The 19,143-nt window shown below is 46.1% G+C and overlaps 1 protein-coding gene across 3 annotated transcripts in view; it reads left to right on the top strand.

Moving 5' to 3' along the window:
* Positions 1 to 4,367, top strand: part of LOC137373540 (G patch domain-containing protein 2-like) — a 100,536-nt gene extending 96,169 nt beyond the window's left edge. For all 3 annotated transcript variants that reach the window (XM_068038444.1, XM_068038442.1, XM_068038443.1), the window contains exon 10: positions 3,925 to 4,367. In XM_068038444.1, coding sequence (XP_067894545.1) covers positions 3,925 to 4,160 — 236 coding nt within the window. In that variant the 3' untranslated portion in view covers positions 4,161 to 4,367. The remainder of the gene's footprint in view (positions 1 to 3,924) is intronic.
* The last annotated feature ends 14,776 nt before the right edge of the window (positions 4,368 to 19,143 follow it).

The raw sequence follows: 19,143 nt of genomic DNA, 5'->3' as shown, positions 1-19,143 counted from the left end.
TTAGTTTGGGGATTGATACAGGGCTATGGGGAGAGAGTGGGGCAGTGGGATTAGTTTGGGATTGATACAGGGCTATGGTGAGAGAGTGGGGCAGTGGGATTAGTTTGGGGATTGATACAGGGCTATGGGGAGAGAGTGGGTCAGTGGGATTAGTTTGGGATTGATACAGGGCTATGGGGAGAGAGTGGGGCAGTGGGATTAGTTTGGGATTGATACAGGGCTATGGTGAGAGAGTGGGGCAGTGGGATTAGTTTGGGATTGATACAGGGCTATGGGGAGAGAGTGGGGCAGTGGGATTAGTTTGGGATTGATACAGGGCTATGGGGAGAGAGCGGGGAAGAGGGATTAGTTTGAGATTGATACAGGGCTATGGGGAGAGAGTGGGCCAGTGGGATTAGTTTGGGATTGATACAGGGCTATGGGGAGAGAGTGGGGCAGTGGGATTAGTTTGGGATTGATACAGGGCTATGGGGAGAGAGCGGGGAAGAGGGATTAGTTTGAGATTGATACAGGGCTATGGTGAGAGAGTGGGGCAGTGGGATTAGTTTGGGGATTGATACAGGGCTATGGGGAGAGAGTGGGGCAGTGGGATTAGTTTGGGATTGATACAGGGCTATGGTGAGAGAGTGGGGCAGCGGGATTAGTTTGGGGATTGATACAGGGCTATGGGGAGAGAGTGGATCAGTGGGATTAGTTTGGGATTGATACAGGGCTATGGGGAGAGAGTGGGGCAGTGGGATTAGTTTGGGATTGATACAGGGCTATGGTGAGAGAGTGGGGCAGTGGGATTAGTTTGGGGATTGATACAGGGCTATGGGGAGAGAGTGGGCAGTGAGATTAGTTTGGGGATTGATACAGGGCTATGGGGAGAGAGTGGGGCAGTGGGATTAGTTTGGGATTGATACAGGGCTATGGTGAGAGAGTGGGGCAGCGGGATTAGTTTGGAATTGATACAGGGCTATGGGGAGAGAGTGGGGCAGTGGGATTAGTTTGGGATTGATACAGGGCTATGGGGAGAGAGTGGGGCAGTGGGATTAGTTTGGGATTGATACAGGGCTATGGGGAGAGAGTGGGGCAGTGGGATTAGTTTGGGATTGATACAGGGCTATGGTGAGAGAGTGGGGCAGTGGGATTAGTTTGGGGATTGATACAGGGCTATGGGGAGAGAGTAGGGCAGTGGGATTAGTTTGGGATTGATACAGGGCTATGGTGAGAGAGTGGGGCAGCGGGATTAGTTTGGGGAGTGATACAGGGCTATGGGGAGAGAGTGGATCAATGGGATTAGTTTGGGATTGATACAGGGCTATGGTGAGAGAGTGGGGCAGTGGGATTAGTTTGGGATTGATACAGGGCTATGGGGAGAGAGTGGATCAATGGGATTAGTTTGGGATTGATACAGGGCTATGGTGAGAGAGTGGGGCAGTGGGATTAGTTTGGGATTGATACAGGGCTATGGTGAGAGAGTGGGGCAGTGGGATTAGTTTGGGATTGATACAGGGCTATGGGGAGAGAGTGGATCAATGGGATTAGTTTGGGATTGATACAGGGCTATGGTGAGAGAGTGGGGCAGTGGGATTAGTTTGGGATTGATACAGGGCTATGGTGAGAGAGTGGGGCAGTGGGATTAGTTTGGGATTGATACAGGGCTATGCGGAGAGAGTGGGGCAGTGGGATTAGTTTGGGATTGATACAGGGCTATGGTGAGAGAGTGGGGCAGTGGGATTAGTTTGGGATTGATACAGGGCTATGGGGAGAGAGTGGGGCAGTGGGATTAGTTTGGGATTGATACAGGGCTATGGGGAGAGAGTGGGGCAGTGGGATTAGTTTGGGATTGATACAGGGCTATGGTGAGAGAGTGGGGCAGTGGGATTAGTTTGGGATTGATACAGGGCTATGGGGAGAGAGTGGGGCAGTGGGATTAGTTTGGGATTGATACAGGGCTATGGTGAGAGAGTGGGGCAGTGGGATTAGTTTGGGATTGATACAGGGCTATGGGGAGAGAGTGGGGCAGTGGGATTAGTTTGGGATTGATACAGGGCTATGGGGAGAGAGTAGGGCAGTGGGATTAGTTTGGGATTGATACAGGGCTATGGGGAGAGAGTGGGGCAGTGGGATTAGTTTGGGATTGATACAGGGCTATGGGGAGAGAGTGGGGCAGTGGGATTAGTTTGGGATTGATACAGGGCTATGGGGAGAGAGTGGGGCAGTGGGATTAGTTTGGGATTGATAGTGTGGTGGCGACAACATTATTTCCGTACAACACTGTGGCAGTAGCTTCACTGCAGGCGACTGCAGTGGTTCAAGAAGGCAATTGGGGATTTGCAATAAATGCTGACCTTCTCCACGATGCCCGCATCCCAATAATTAATTAAAAGAAAAACAAAGCAGTACCAGATAAAGCAGAGTGACTGGTCATTAAACTTGCTCTAATGGGCTCTTGCTGTGCAATAGAGCCTCCTCCTTTGCAGGGTTTAGTAGAATCTTGAGCAATTGTGTGCTGGGAGCAGCCTGCCTGCTTGTTGGATGTGACAATGGCTGCTTGTGTTTTCAAAGCCCTGTGTATTATTGCTGTTCTCACATGGCTGAGCCTGGGTTCTGATCAGAGCAGTGACGGATCACCCCAGCCCCTAGCTCTCTGTTATCTCTGGGCAGGTCTGCCCTTCTCTCGCTACCTTGAAGGCGGAGGAGGGGAGCGAGTCAGGAGACGGATGGTGCTGCGTCTCACCAATTAGTTGTGGTGACAGTGCCCCAGCCCACTGTACCTGCTCGAGGCTGACAGGCACTCTGCATGTTCTCTTCAGCTCAGACCCAGTGTTAGAAGTGGGCCAGGGAGGGTGGGCGAGGGCTCTGTTTATAGGGTTAAGTGTAGGCAGTTGCCTGGTGTGACCTGCAATACGAAACCTCCTGTCCTGTACCCCATCTCCTCTTTCCTCCCCCACCTCCTCTTTCCTCCCCCACCTCCTCTTTCCTCCCCCACCTCCTCTTTCCTCCCCCACCTCCTCTTTCCTCCCCCACCTCCTCTTTCCTCCCCCATCTCCTCTTTCCTCCCCCACCTCCTCTTTCCTCCCCCACCTCCTCTTTCCTCCCCCACCTCCTCACTTGTAATATGGAGAATGGTCACGTAACGGTTTTGTTACTGGACTAGTAATCTAGAGGTCTCACCCAATGCTCCGGAGACACGAGTTCAAATCCCACCACAGCAGCTGGGGGAATTTAAATTAAGTTAATGTCATAAATCTGAATTAAAAGCTAGTCTCAGTAATGGTGACCATGAAACTACCAGATTGTCATAAAAACCCATCTGGTTCACTGTCCTTTAGGGAAGGAAATCTGCTGTCCTTACCTGGTCTGGCCTATATGTGACTCCAGACCCACAGCAAAGTGGCTGACTCTGAACTGCCCTCTGGAATGGCCTAGCAAACCACTCAGTTGTATTCCAGGTGGCAGCTCATTACCAACTTCACAAAGGCCATTAGTTTAGTTTAGAGATACAGCACTGAAACAGGCCCTTCGGCCCACCGAGTCTGTGCCGACCATTAGGGATGGGCAATAAATTCTGGTCTTGCCAGCGGCATGCACATCCCAAGAATGAACGAGAAAAAGCTGGCTGGATCTTTGTGCAGGTTTTTCCAGGCACCAGTCCAGTGTATTGGGCGAGGGGATCAGTGATGATGTATATTTCAGACCTCCCTATCTTACTCTTTGCCATCTCTGTGCACATGAAGAATGTGTGTATCCACATGTCAGTGTTTGCCACATCCTGTGCCTGGGAACAGTCTCCTGCCAGACTGGGACCTGTGGACCACTGCTCGACCTCCCCCTCTCACCCAGTGAATCAGGGCAAGGGAGACATGTTGCCTACTGTCCCTGGGGAGGTGGTGGGGAGTAAACCGGATTGATTAAAATCTCAATCTCTTCTTGCAGCCACATCCTGTCACCATGGAGACAGCATAGGCCTGAGCCTAGAGGATGCAGGGAGCAGCAAGAGCTCAGCAAGCATGGACTGGGTGGAGGGGCAAACTAGGGCTGGATCAGGAGCAGAGAAACCGGGGTCCCTCGACCGGGTGGATCAATTGATTCCAATCTCTCCCGTGGTGGGGTCGGACCGACAGAACTGCCAGTGCTCGCAATCTCCCAGCAGCATCGGCGGAAGACGCTGAGGAGGTCTCAAGGATCTCGTTATAAAATGGGTCTGTGGAAAGGCAGCGATTTCAATCCCCCATCTCGCAATGATGGCCCGCACACCGATTCTGACTGCACTGGGGCGAGAGAGAGAGAGAATACAGTGGAATCCACCTGCAGTCAGTGTGACAGGGGAGGATTAAAGATCAGCTTGCTTCAGTCCAGTGGCATCGAGTGACCCAGTCCCAGCACAGCGAGGTGACAAATTAGAGGATGTCTTTCTGTACGGTGCGTGTGAATAAAGGAGGAAACGCCACAGGGTGCACAGTGCGAGTTAGCGCTGGTTGTGATTTGTGAACCATGTTAAGAACTGTCTAAATCCAGAGCTGTGATTTCAATAGAGCCCTGATTGAATCCCAACAATTTGGCCTCTTCCCTGCTATATTCACCTCCACAAGAGTGTTACACTGAGTAATGCAAGGTGTTTTCCATACATACAGGAGCATTCCACTCAGTAGCACATGCTGTGTTATATAATATATAGAGTGTTACACTCAGGAACACACAGTGTGTTATATGTACAATATATAGAGTGTTACAGCCAGTAACACACAGTGTGTTATTATATAATATATAACACACCATGTCTTGTCTTGTTAGAATTCACGAGCAGCTGCTGTTTCCATTGCAAGTGTGTTGTGAAGATCTCAGCGGATTCAGGAGTTTTCACGCTTTCCCATGATGTTTCTCTGTGATGTCAGTAATTTGTGCTGTAATAGGAAGTTACATTAATGTTAGACCTATTCCGTCATGACTCTTGTTACACCTTCTGCGACACTATCCCTTCCTCCCAAATGACTCAAAATGTTGACTGAAAAAAACCCTCACTATGTGAAATTTCCACTGTTCCAAATAGGGTTTTAACAAAAATTTTAAATGCAAATATTTAGATATTTCACAATGATAAAGATGTATCCATTGAATTGTTTTAATGCTTTAATAAAATTTTTTACTGGATAACCTCAGTGTTTCCTGAAAGGCTGAACTTAGGTTTTGAATCATTCAGTTAGATACAGACTGCGCTGTCTGTGTCTACAGTGTACCTAACTTCCCAGGAGGCACCTGCACCAGTCACCCTGCGGACGGGTTTTCCCCAGTTTCTAGCAGTGTTCGGACAATGCTGAGGCAAAACTTCATTCAAGTAAATATTGAGGCTTTATTTTTGAAAAAGCACTTGGTGTAAGTGTGAGAATGATCGTACTAATTGCACTTAGCGTTTGTTTTCTCTCCTTTACAAAGTATGGCCATATATTTACAGCACAAACAGGCCATTCGGCCCAGCAGATCAATACTGACATTTATGCTGCACATGAGCCTCCTCTCACCTTCGTTCATCTAGGCCTATCAGCATCTCCTTCTATTCATTTCTTCCTATTTTGTTTATCTAGCTTCCACTTAAATCCATCTAGTCAGCGAAACCGGAGAACTACCCTTTGAAATAGTCGCCATGGTAACCATTACATCCACCTGGGAAGTCGGGGGGACCTCACTTTAGCATCTCATCCGAAAAACATCAGCTCTGACAGTGCAGCACTCCCTCAGCGGTGACCCTCCGACAGCGCAGCGCTGACCCTCCAACAGTGCAGCGCTCCCTCAGCGCTGACCCTCTGACAGCGCAACGCTCCCTCAGCGCTGACCCTCTGACAGCGCAGCGCTGACCCTCTGACAGCGCAGCACTCCCTCAGCGCTGACCCTCTGACAGCGCAGCGCTGACCCTCTGACAGCGCAGCACTCCCTCAGCGCTGACCCTCTGACAGCGCAGCACTCCCTCAGCGCTGACCCTCTGACAGCGCAGCGCTCCCTCAGTACTGACCCTCTGACAGTGCAGCACTCCCTCAGCGCTGACCCTCTGACAGCGCAGCGCTCCCTCAGTACTGACCCTCTGACAGTGCAGCACTCCCTCAGTACTGACCCTCCAACAGCGCAGTGCTCCCTCAGTACTGACCCTCTGACAGTGCAGCACTCCCTCAGCGCTGACCCTCTGACAGCGCAGCACTCCCTCAGCGCTGACCCTCTGACAGCGCAGCACTCCCTCAGCGCTGACCCTCTGACAGCGCAGCACTCCCTCAGCGCTGACCCTCTGACAGCGCAGCGCTCCCTCAGTACTGACCCTCTGACAGTGCAGCACTCCCTCAGCGCTGACCCTCTGACAGCGCAGCGCTCCCTCAGTACTGACCCTCTGACAGTGCAGCACTCCCTCAGCGCTGACCCTCTGACAGCGCAGCGCTCCCTCAGTACTGACCCTCTGACAGTGCAGCACTCCCTCAGTACTGACCCTCCAACAGCGCAGTGCTCCCTCAGTACTGACCCTCTGACAGTGCAGCACTCCCTCAGCGCTGACCCTCCAACAGCGCAGCGCTCCCTCAGCGCTGACCCTCTGACAGCGCAGCGCTGACCCTCCAACAGCGCAGCACTCACTCAGCGCTGACCCTCCAACAGCGCAGCGCTCCCTCAGCGCTGACCCTCCAACAGCGCAGCGCTCCCTCAGCGCTGACCCTCCGACAGCGCAGCGCTCCCTCAGCGCTGACCCTCCGACAGCGCAGCGCTCCCTCAGCGCTGACCCTCCAACAGCAGCGGTGATCCTCCGACAGCGCAGCGCTGACCCTCCAACAGCGCAGCGCTCCCTCAGCGCTGACCCTCTGACAGTGCAGCGCTCCCTCAGCGCTGACCCTCTGACAGCGCAGCGCTCCCTCAGCGCTGACCCTCCAACAGCGCAGCGCTCCCTCAGCGCTGACCCTCCAACAGCGCAGCGCTCCCTCAGCGCTGACCCTCTGACAGCGCAGCGCTCCCTCAGCGCTGACCCTCCGACAGCGCAGCGCTTCCTCAGCGCTGACCCTCCAACAGCGCAGCGCTCCCTCAGCGCTGACCCTCTGACAGCGCAGCGCTCCCTCAGCGCTGACCCTCCAACAGCGCAGCGCTCCCTCTGTGCTGCATGCTGCGTCAGCCTGGATTATGAGCTCAAGTCTCTAGAGTTTTCCCTGAATCCATGATCTTTTGAGGACTCTGAGGCAAATCTAACACCCAATTAGTTTGAAACCCCAGTATTAATTCCCTGTTCTCTGGGGAGTCTCTGCAGATTTCCCCCTCTATTTCATCTCCACTCTTTGGTTGTCCATAAAGAACTGAGAATTGCACCATTTCCCATCCTATTCCTTAATTGTATTGTGAAAGTGACTGTTTTTTTGTTAAAATATTTTTTTGAGGAATTCATGGACAAACGCAGCAAATGTGGGACCAGTTTTTTTTTTAAAGAGGGCACTGAAAGAACTAGTTGGCAAGAGGGTTACTGGTTGTCACATGACTCAAAACTGGAACAGAAACCCTGGTAAGAGGGGAAAATGTGGGCAGAGAAGTCCGATTCGCCCTTTGATTGGACAAGCCCGGCAGCAGCAGCGCACACCTGAGAGGGCAGAAACTCTCAGGCTTTTGGTTGTAGTGGTCAGAGTGTGTTTTACATTCTGGAGTGAGCGGCTGATAAAGTTAGCCTGAAGAAGTGAAGGAAGAAGAGAAGACCACAACCCAGCTCACTAAATTACATCTCTAAAAAGCCCTGAGAAGTCCACTGTGTCAATTTATCTTGTCTCCTGTCTTTGAAGAAAGCCTGCTAAAAATAATTCTCAATACCGCCTGAAAAGAACTGATCTAAAATATCCTAGTGACCAGTCTACATGTACTCAGAAGTTAGACTGTATGCCAGTTTTGAAACAACATATCTCATCTGTTTTCTACCAAAATGAGCAAGTAATCGGCCCACGTTTTTTTTTTGTCTGTAACAGTGCTCTGAATTTTAAAAATCTCTTATTTTTCTGGTTAACCGGTGTATGTATGTGTATGTGTGTGTGTGTTTGGGGCTAAGTTAAAAAGGGGACTTTAAAAATTTAAATCTCTGTTTATGCTTTGCTTCATTACTAGTTAAGACCTGTTCTATAATAAACTGATAATTTTGTTCATTAAATAAACTTGGTGATTGTGTTCTATTCTGGGAAAAATAGAGTATATGATTGACTGTATTAGTAAGTGGGAACATTGAAAATATATGTTGTGACCTGTGGAGAAGTGGGGCTCGAATAAACAGTGCACTCCTCCTGCTTCGGTCCTAACATATTAATTGGGGGTTCTTTCTGGGATAAACCCAATGTCGGCGATATACAATTGTAAGTGGGGTAATTGAAAATTATTAATAATTGAAAAAGGAAAATTAAAAGAACCAGGTTCCTTTTGTAATAAAGTTTACACCACCGGAATGTCATTAACAGTTGTGACTTTTGGGGGAAGGAGGATATATTCTCGAGTGATTTGAGGAACTTAACCAAGGTTAAACTAAAGGAAAAGTTATTGGTATTAGAGTTAAAACCAGGAGCTAAGAAAGCAGACATAATTGAAGTAATAGAACAACATTTGAAATTGGAAGAAGAAAGCAAAACTGGGGTAGTGCAGTTAAACAACTAAAATTCAGTTACAGTGGCACAATCAGCTGTAACAGAAGCTGAGGCAGAATGAGTTCCAGAAGGCTACTATATTAAAAATGGGATTCTGATGAAGCGGAGACCTCACAGACCTGCGGACGAAGAATGGATGGTAGTTCATCAGATAGTGGTACTGCCGGGAACGATTAAGGATAGCGAATGAAATTCCGAGAGCGGAACATGTGGGGATCCGGAAGACCAAATAGCATATACGTTGTTATTTTTACTGTCCAGGTCTTTCTGAGAACATGGTGCAGTTTTGTACAACGTGCCCTATGTACCAGTTTATGGGAAAACTGCAACCTGCCATAAAACTGGCATCTCTAACTCACATACCAGTTTTTGGGGAACCATTTCATAGGGTGTTGGTAGACTGTGTAGAACACTTATTAAAAACAAAAGCGGGACACCAATATATACTCATTATCATAGATATAGCTACCTGGTTCCCAGAGGCCATTCCCTTGAGAACAATTTCTACTAAGGTTGGTAGAGAAGTTAACCCAGTTTTTCACTAGATATGGATTACCGATTGAGGTTCAGTTGGATCAAAGTTTCAATTTTATGTCTAAAATCTTTCAGGAAGTTATGGGTAAATTAACTATAACACAGCTAAAGACTTCAGCATACCACCCATAGACACAGGGACCTCTAGAAAGGTACCATCAAACCCTCAAAATGATGATCAGGGCATACTGTCATAAATATCCCCATGTTGGGGATAAAGGGCTAGAATTGCCACTAGAGATTCACCTAATGAGTCAACTGGTTTTAGTCCTTTTGAATTAGTTTATGGACATGAGATAAGAGGTCCTCTAAAACTAATCAAAGAAATGTTTTTAGATCAGAGGGATGAATCTTCTGTACTAGATTATGTATTCCCGTTCCGGGAATGGCTCACGAGAGCCGGCAAAGTGACTCAGGAATACCTTAAAGCTTCCCAAACAACTATGAAAAAATGTGCAGACAAGCATTCTCGGACCCGAACATTTCAACCAGGGGATGAGGTGTTAGTATTACTACCTTTACAGGGTGAACTGCTGAAAACACAATTCATTGGTCCATATAGAGTGGTCAAAAGGATTGGTAAAGTAAATTATTTTATTGACTCCTCAGATTGCTGGGAAAAGAATCAGCTGTGGCATATCAATATGTTGAAACAATATCCTCGCTGGGAGGAGGATACGCAAACACAGATATGTCAGGTAGTCGGGACAGTGAGGAAAGTAAGGAGTAGTGAGGATGAGGCAGAAGGAGGCTCAGACAATTCTCAAATTGAACCTCCTACGATCCGGTTAGCTAATACTGAATTGTTAGGGAGATTGGACACTATGCTTTCAGATTTAGATGCAGAACAATGAGATGACCTAACAAGGCTACTCACAGTATTTAACAGAGTCTGTAGGGATAAGCCAGGATGTACAACCTTAGCCATACATGATGTGGATGTAGGAGAATCCTTTCCTATAAAACAGTATCCTTATCACTTAAGTCCAGAGAAACAGGCCCAGGTAAAAGCAGAAATCCAATACCTGCTGGAGAACCACCTAACAGAACCCAGTAAAAGCAGCTGGAGTTCCCCAGTGATGTTAGAGCCTAAACCTGATGGTTCAACTAGATTCTGCATAGACTACAGAAAGGTTAATGCAGTAACAAAGGCAAATGCCCCAATTCCTCGCTTGGAAGACTGTATTGACAGAGTGGGCAGTGCCATGTTTCTTATAAAAATAGATTTTTTAAAGGGATACTGGCAAGTTCCTTTAACATCCCAAGCTAAAGAAATATCAGATTTTGTCACACCAGACGAACTTTTCCAATGCTGAGTGATGCCATTCGGGCTAAAAAATGCCCCAGAAACCTTTCAGAGGCTAATGAACCAAGTGGTAGCCAATGTTCCTAATTAGTTTACCTTGATGATGTGATGATATACAGTGACACTTGGAAGGAGCATTTGGAAAACTAGCAACTCTGTTCAGGAAATTACAATCAGTTGATTTAGTGGTAAACTTTGCCAAAAGTGAATTTGTGAAAGCGAGAGTGACCTACCTCGGACATATAGTAGGGCAAGGACAAGAACAGAGAAAGTACAAGCATTGGTGGAGTTCCCTACCCCTAAGACTAAGTGAGAAATCATGAGGTTTTTGAGGATGTGTGGTTTCTACCACAAGTTTGTACCAAATTTCAGTACTATAGCTGCTCCACTGACAAATTTACTACAGAAAAAGAAAATCAAGGTAGTGTGGTCAGGGGAGTGCCAAGCATCTTTTGAGAAGCTGAAAGCCATTTTGATCAATGAACCAGTGTTGGCTGCTCCAAATTTCACTAAACCCTTCAAGGTAGCAATCGATGTTAGTGACCTGGGGGGGTCAGTGCAGTCCTGTTACAAGACAATGAATTGGGCATAGAAAGGCCAGTGGGATACTTTTCCAAAAAGCTAAATTGACACCAAAAAAGATATTCAACAGTGGAAAAAGAAACCTGAGGCTTATTATTGGCTCTTAAGCATTTTGAAGTTTATGTCCATCACGACTACAGAGAGACACTGGTATATATTGAGCATAACCTCCAAAACTTTGTGGAAAAATTAAAAAACCAGAATGTCAGACTATTCCGATGGAGTTTATTATTACAACCTTATCAGTTAAAGATTATCCACATTGCGGGACAAAATAATGTTATTGCAGATGCTTTATCGAGAATCTAACTTTGTTCGAGTTATCTGAATGAAAGAGGGTACAGAGCAGAATTATGTTAACTGTAAGGAAAGAGTGAATGAGTGTGTAAATGTGTTTTTAAATTTTTTTCTTCTATTTTTCCCACACTTTATATTGAAATGCATTTAAAAATGGTGTTTCATTCCTCTGAGGGTGGGGTTGTTATGAAAGTGATTGTTTTTTTTGTGAAAATATTTTTTGAGGAATCATAGTCAAACTCAATAAATGTGGGACCAATTTTTTTTCAAGAGGGCATCGAAAGAACGAGTTGGCAACAATGTTACTGGTTGTCACATGACTCAAGTTAAAAATAGAACAGAAACCCTGGTAACAGGGGGAAAGGTGGGCAGAGAAGTCAGATTTGCCCTTTGATTGGACAAGCCCGGCAGCAGCAGCGCACACCTGAGAGGGCAGAAAACTCTCAGGCTTTTGGTTGTAGCAGTCAGAGTGTGTTTTACCTTCTGGAGTGAGTGGCTGATAAAGTTAGCCCGAAGAGGAAATGAAGAAAGGAGAGAAGATGACAACCCAGCTCGCTAAATTACATCTCTAAAAGACCCTGAGAAGTCCACTGTGTCAATTCATCACGTCTCCTGTCTTTGAAGAAAGCCTGCTAAAAATAATTCTCAATACCGCCTGAAAAGAACTGTTCCAAAAGATCTTTATGTCATCATTGTCGACAGGAATAGTGCCGGAAGACTGGAGGATAGCAAATGTTGTCCCCTTGTTCAAGAAGGGGAGTAGAGACAGCCCTGGTAATTATAGACCTGTGAGCCTTACTTCGGTTGTGGGTAAAATGTTGGAAAAGGTTATAAGAGACAGGATTTATAATCATCTTGAAAAGAATCAGTTCATTAGCGATAGTCAGCACGGTTTTGTGACGGGTAGGTCGTGCCTCACAAACCTTATTGAGTTTTTCGAGAAGGTGACCAAACAGGTGGATGAGGGTAAAGCAGTGGATGTGGTGTATATGGATTTCAGTAAGGCGTTTGATAAGGTTCCCCATGGTAGGCTATTGCAGAAAATACGGAAGTATGGGGTTGAAGCTGATTTAGAGCTTTGGATCAGAAATTGGCTAGCTGAAAGAAGGTGGTGGTTGATGGCAAATGTTCATCCTGGAGTTTAGTTACTAGTGGTGTACCGCAAGGATCTGTTTTGGGGCCACTGCTGTTTGTCATTTTTATAAATGACCTGGAAGAGGGTGTAGAAGGGTGGGTTAGTAAATTTGCGGATGACACGAAGGTCGGTGGAGTTGTGGATAGTGCCGAAGGATGTTGTAGGGTACAGAGGGACATAGATAGGCTGCAGAGCTGGGCTGAGAGATGGCAAATGGAGTTTAATGCGGAAAAGTGCGAGGTGATTCACTTTGGAAGGAGTAACAGGAATGCAGAGTACTGGGCTAATGGGAAGGTTCTTGGTAGTGTAGATGAACAGAGAGATCTTGGTGTCCAGGTGCATAAATCCCTGAAGGTTGCTACCCAGGTTAATAGGGCTGTTAAGAAGGCATATGGTGTGTTAGCTTTTATTAGTAGGGAGATCGAGTTTCGGAGCCACGATGTCATGCTGCAGCTGTACAAAACTCTGGTGAGACCGCACCTGGAGTATTGCGTGCAGTTCTGGTCATCGCATTATAGAAAGGATGTGGAAGCTATGGAAAGGGTGCAGAGGAGATTTACTAGGATGTTGCCTGGTATGGAGGGAAGGTCTTACGAGGAAAGGCTGAGGAACTTGAGGTTGTTTTCGTTGGAGAGAAGGAGGAGGAGAGGTGACTTAATAGAGACATATAAGATAATCAGAGGGTTAGATAGGGTGGATAGTGAGAGTCTTTTTCCTCGGATGGTGATGGTAAACACGAGGGGACATAGCTTTAAGTTGAGGGGTGATAGATATAGGACAGATGTGAGAGGTAGTTTCTTTACTCAGAGAGTAGTAGGGGCGTGGAACGCCCTGCCTGCAACAGTAGTAGACTCGCCAACTTTAAGGGCATTTAAGTGGTCATTGGATAGACATATGGATGAAAATGGAATAGTGTAGGTCAGATGGTTTCACAGGTCGGCGCAACATCGAGGGCCGAAGGGCCTGTACTGCGCTGTAATGTTCTAATTCTAATTCTAATTCTAATCTTAGTGACCGGTCTATGTGTACTCTGAAGTTAGACTGTATGCCAGTTTTGGAACAACATATCTCATTTGCTGTTTTCTTGAAAAATGATCAAGTAATCGGCCCAAGTGTTTTTTTTTGTCCGTAACAGAACTCCGAATTTTAAAAATCCCTTTTATTTTTCTGATTAACCGGTGTGTGTGTGTGGGTGTATGAGCGTGAGGGACTAAGGTAAAAAGGGGACTTTAAAAATTTAAATCTCTGTTTATGCTTTGCTTCATTACCAGTTCAGACTTGTTCTATAATAAACTGATAATTTTGTTGTTCATTAAACAAACCTGGTGACTGTGTTCTACTGTAGGAAAAATAGAGTATATGATTGTATTAGTAAGTGGGAACATTTAAATATATGTTGTGACCTGCGGATATGTGGGACTAGAATAAACAGTGCACTCCTCCTGCCTCAGTCGTAACACTATCCACATGGATTCAGTCTTAACCAAAACACTGTTGCCAAGCAGTACGGCAAATTTCCTCTTGAGCACCAAAGCCTTCATTTCCCAGCATGCTGATATGCTGTCCAAATACACTGAGCCTTCATGTTTTGTTTTAGTTTATTCATTCATGGGATGTGGGCATAACTGGCAAGGCCAGCATTTATTGCCCATCCATAAATACAAGTCCCCCCCCCCACCTCCCGTCCCGAAGATGCTGACTCTCACTGGGGTACGGGTCCCCTCCTCTCCTGAAGGTGCTGACTCTCACTGGGGTACGGGTCCCCTCCTCTCCTGAAGGTGCTGACTCTCACTGGGGTACGGGTCCCCTCCTCTCCTGAATCAGTGAATCAAGGGATATAGGGAGTGGGTGGGAAAGGAAGCCCCAGATCAGCCTTGATTGTATTGAATGGTGGAGCAGGCTTGATGGGCTGTCTGATCTACTCCTGCTCCTATTTCTGATGTTCTTTTCATCCTTGTCCTGTCTCCCTCTTTCCCTCTGCATTCCAACCTCTCCGTTACTCCATTTGCTCGCTTCCAAAGTCAGCTTGGCTTTTCCTTGAAATAATTTACAGTTTAGAATGAAATGAGACATTCTTTTTGTCTCCTTTTCAACAACAATTTTTATATAGGACCTTTAAGGTAATAAAAACACTGCAAGGTGCTTCCCAGGGCCATAATCGGGAAAAATCTGACACCAAACCACATAAGGAGAAATTAGGGCAGGTGACCAAAAGCTTGGTCAAAGATGTAGGTTTTAAGGAGAGTCTTAAAGGAGAGAGAGAGAGGAAGAGATTTAGTGGGAATTCAGAGCTTAGGTCTGAGAAAGCTGAAGGCATGGCCAGCCATGGTGCAACGATGCAAATCAGGTCTTCATGAGGCCAGAATTGGAGCAGCACGAGTGGAGGGAGGCCACGGAGGAATTTGAAAACAAGTACGTGAAATCAAGGTGTTTCAGGGTCAACAACCAACGTAGATCAGCAAACAGAGGGTGACAGGTAAACAGGACATGACACAAATCAGTGAGCCTTTGACAGAGGATGCAAGCTGGGACCCAGCATGGAGAGCATTGGAATAGTCAAATCTGAAGGGAACAAAGGCAGTGATGAGGGTTTCAGCAGCAGATGAGCTGAGGTGAGGCAGAGATGGGCGACCTTGCAGAGGGGCAAGTAGATGACCTTGGTGAGGAGCTGGTATGTAGTTGGAAGCTCATCTCTGGGTCAAATCAGATGGCAAGTTTGCAAATATTCTAGTTCAGCCTCACCTGGTAGCCAGGGGGAGGGATGGGGTCGGTGGCTAGGAAACTCAGTTTGTGGCAGGGACTGAAGACAATAGCTTTGGTCTTCCCAACATTAAATTGGAAGAAATACTCACCCAATACTGTATGTCAGACAAGCAGTCTGACAAAGTGGAGACAATGGAGAGATAAAGAGGTGGGAGTGAGGTCGAGCTGGGTGTCACCAGTGTACATGTGAAAACTAACACTGTGTTTTTGGATGATGTTGCCAAGGGGCAGCATGTTGATGGGATATCGGAGAAGGGCAAGGATAGATCCTTAGGGGACACCAGAGATAACGGTGAGGGAGCAGGAAGAGAAGCCATTGCAAATGATTCTCTAGCTATGATTCAATCGATAAGATTGAAACCAGGTGAGAGCAGTCCCACCCAGCTGGATGAGAGTGTTGGAGGAGGATGGTGTGGTCAACTGTGTGAAAGACTGCAGACAGGTGGAGAAGGATGAGGAGGGAGAGTTTACCTCTGTCACAGTCACATTTGTGTGATGTCATTTGTGACTCGGATTAGAGCAGTTTCGCTACTATGACAGATTCAAACATAGAGTTCTGGGAAAAATGGGCATGGAATTTGGAGACGACATGTTGAAGGGCTTTGGAGCGGAAAGGGAGTTTGGAGATGGGGGCGGTAGTTTGCAAGGGTGGAGGTGTTGAGTGGGATTCTGAGGCAGGTGTGATGATGGCAGATTTCACAGAATCACAGAGCGGTTACAGCACAGAAGGAGGCCTTTCGGCACATCGTGTCCATGCTGGCTCACCCAGAGCAACTCACTCGGGCCCGCTCCCCTGCCTTTTCTCTATAACCCGGTAAATTAGCTTCAGCTAATTATCCAATTCCTTTCTGAAAGCCTGGATTGAAACTGCCTCCACCACATTCTCAGGTAAAGCATTCCAGATCCTAACCATGCACTGTGTGAAAACATTTTTCCCCAAGTCTGAAGGGAGAGAACTGTTAACAGTATCGGCTAATGTGGAGGCCAGGAGGGGAAGCTGGGTGGTCGGCAGTTTAGTGGGAATAGGATCGAGGGAGAAGGAGGTGGGTCTCATGGACAAGACGAGCTCAGGGAGGGCATGAGGAGAGATAGATAGAAATGAGAGAAAAATACAAATTCAGGGTTAGGGTAGGGGATGGGGTGGAGGGGAGACCTTGGGTGTTTGCAATTTAAAATCTCTGTTATCAGTAATTAGAGCCTTTACTTTGTCTAACTGTCAAATCACAGATGAAATAATTCACTAATGTTCAAATTAAACTGTTCCTTTCTTTAATCAGCTTTAATAAACTTTCTGAAGATAAGGAACACAAAACAAAAACTGCAGCACATGAAACCCAGGACAGTCATTCTCTCTCACACATACATCCTCTGTGTTTGAAAGAACTAAATGTAAACTTTCAAATTAATATTTACCTTAATAAAGCTCCTGAAATTTCTCTAGTTTTTCTGAATATCGCCTCCCCGCCGATGAAACAGAAAAACTGCACCTGCGCAGATAACATATACAAACTCAGGCTCTCACTGCTAGGTGCGTCATTACAAGATGATGTGTTTACATAGGCAATTCCCATTATAAATGTGACAGTCATCCCTTCACCTGAACACCAGGTGTGATCCTGATGATGAGTGTGTAACTATGGGCGCTACACACTCCACAGTACAAAATACCCACAATTACACTGGGTGTATATTAGGGGAGATGGTGACCTGATGGTAATGTCACTGTATTAGTAATCCAGGGACACTAGTAGCCGGTGGAATTTAAATTCAATTAATTAATTTTTAAAAATCTGGAATTGAAAGCTGGTCTCAGTAATGGTGCCAAGAAACTATCAATTGTGTCATGCTCACGCAAGGTGAGATTATATCTAATTGAGACATACAAGATTGTGAAAGGGTTTGATAGGGTAGAAGTTGAGAGCTTGTTCCCACTGGTCAGGGAATCTAGAACATGGGGACACAATCTCAGGATAAGGGGCCAATCATTCAGGACTGAGATGAGGAGAAATTACTTCACTCATCGGGTTGTGAATCTTTGGAATTCTCCACCCCAGAGGGCTGTAGATGCTCCATCATTGAATATATTTAAGGCTGGGATAGATAGAATTTTGGTCTCACAGGGAATCGAGGGATATGGGGAGCAGGTAGGAAAGTGGAATTGAAGCCCAAGATCAGCCATGATGGTATTGAATGACGGAGCAGGCTCGATGTGCCGAATGGTTTACACCAGCTCCTATTTCTTGGAAAACACCAGGCATTTCCATTAAAGTTATTATCCATTACAAAGTCACCACTCACCATGTTAACCCCTGGGTATTTCGGGCAGGTGCAGGTTGAGAGAGAAGTCCACGTCTGTGCAGTTAAGGACAGAAGAACATACGAAATAGGAGCAGGAGTAGGCCATTCGGCCCCTCGAGCCTGCTCTGCCATTCAATAAGATCATGCCTGATCTGATTGTGGCCTCAACTCCACTTTCCTGCCTGCCCCCAATAACCCTTGACTCCCTTGTCAATCAAAAATCTGTCTAACTCGGCCTTGAATATATTAAATTCGCTAGCCTCCACTGCTCGCTGGGGAAGAGAATTTCAAACACGACCCTCTGAGAGAAGAAATTCCTCCTCATCTCCGTTTTAGATGGGAGACCCCTTATTTCGAAACTGTGCCTCTTAGTTCTAGATTCACCTTCAAGAGGAAACATCTTCTCAGCACCTACCCTGTCAAGACCCCTTATATGTTTCAATAAGATCACCTCTCAATCTTCCAATGAGTATAGGCCCAACCTGCTCAACCTTTCCTCATAAGACAAACTCCTCATCAGCCGAGTGAACCTAGATTGTATTATGATTTTCTAAATGTCCTGCTACTAGTATAGTATAATATACCATAATGATAGATTCCAGCATTTTCCCAATTACAGATGTGAGGCTAACTGGCCTGTAATTTCCTGCTTCCTGTCTCCCTCCCTTCCTGAATAGAGGTATTATATTTGCAGTTTTCCAATCCGCTGGGACCTTTCCAGAATCTAGGGAATTTTGGAAGATTACAACCAATGCATCCACTATCTCTGCAGCCACTTCTTTTAAGACCCTAGGATGCAGGCCATCAGGTCCAGGGGTCTTGTCAACCTTTAGTCCCGTTAGTTTTCCTAGTGCTTTTCTCTACTGATAGTAATTGTTTTAAGTTCCTCCCTCTCTTTCTCCCCTGATTTTCTACTATTATTGAGATGCTTTTAGTGTCTTCTACCATGAAGACAGATACAAAATACTTGTTCAAAGTCTCTGCCATTTCCTTGTTTCCCATTATCAATTCCCCAGTCTCATCCTCTAAGGAATCAACATTTACTTTAGCTACTCTCTTCCTTTTTATATATTTGTAAAAGCTTTTACTGTCTGTTTTTATATTTCTTACTTGTTTACTCTCATTCTCTATATTCTCCCTCTTTTTTTTAGCTGTCCATTACTAAATGTGAATACTGTGAAGGGCTTTGAAGAAATTGTTAACAGAAATTAACACGTGAACAGAAGCCTCCAAACCTCGGATGGACCTTTTCAAGTAGTTAAACTGTCAGATTTCACAAGCTCATCCACACTCACTTTTGTTGGTTTCCGATTTAAACATAAGTCATAGACTTGGTTTGTATTCCCTTGAGTTTACACGATTGAGGGTGATCTGATTGAGTTTAAAGGATTTGATAGGGTAGATTAAGTGAAACTATTTCCTCTGCTGGGACAGAATCCAGAACAAGGGAGACATAACCTTCAAATTAGAGCCAGGCCATTCAGAGATGAAATCAGGAAGCACTTTTTCACACAAAGGGTAGTGGAAATCTGGAACTCTCGCCCCCAGAAGACTGTAGATGCTGACGGTCAATTGGAGCTTTCAAGACTGAGATTGATAGATTTTTG

The sequence above is a fragment of the Heterodontus francisci genome, chromosome 9 (genome assembly GCF_036365525.1).
Source record: "Heterodontus francisci isolate sHetFra1 chromosome 9, sHetFra1.hap1, whole genome shotgun sequence".
Taxonomy (NCBI): Eukaryota; Metazoa; Chordata; class Chondrichthyes; order Heterodontiformes; family Heterodontidae; genus Heterodontus; species Heterodontus francisci.
Note: the sequence above shows the minus strand (reverse complement) of the source record. Positions and strands in the feature narration are given on the sequence as shown.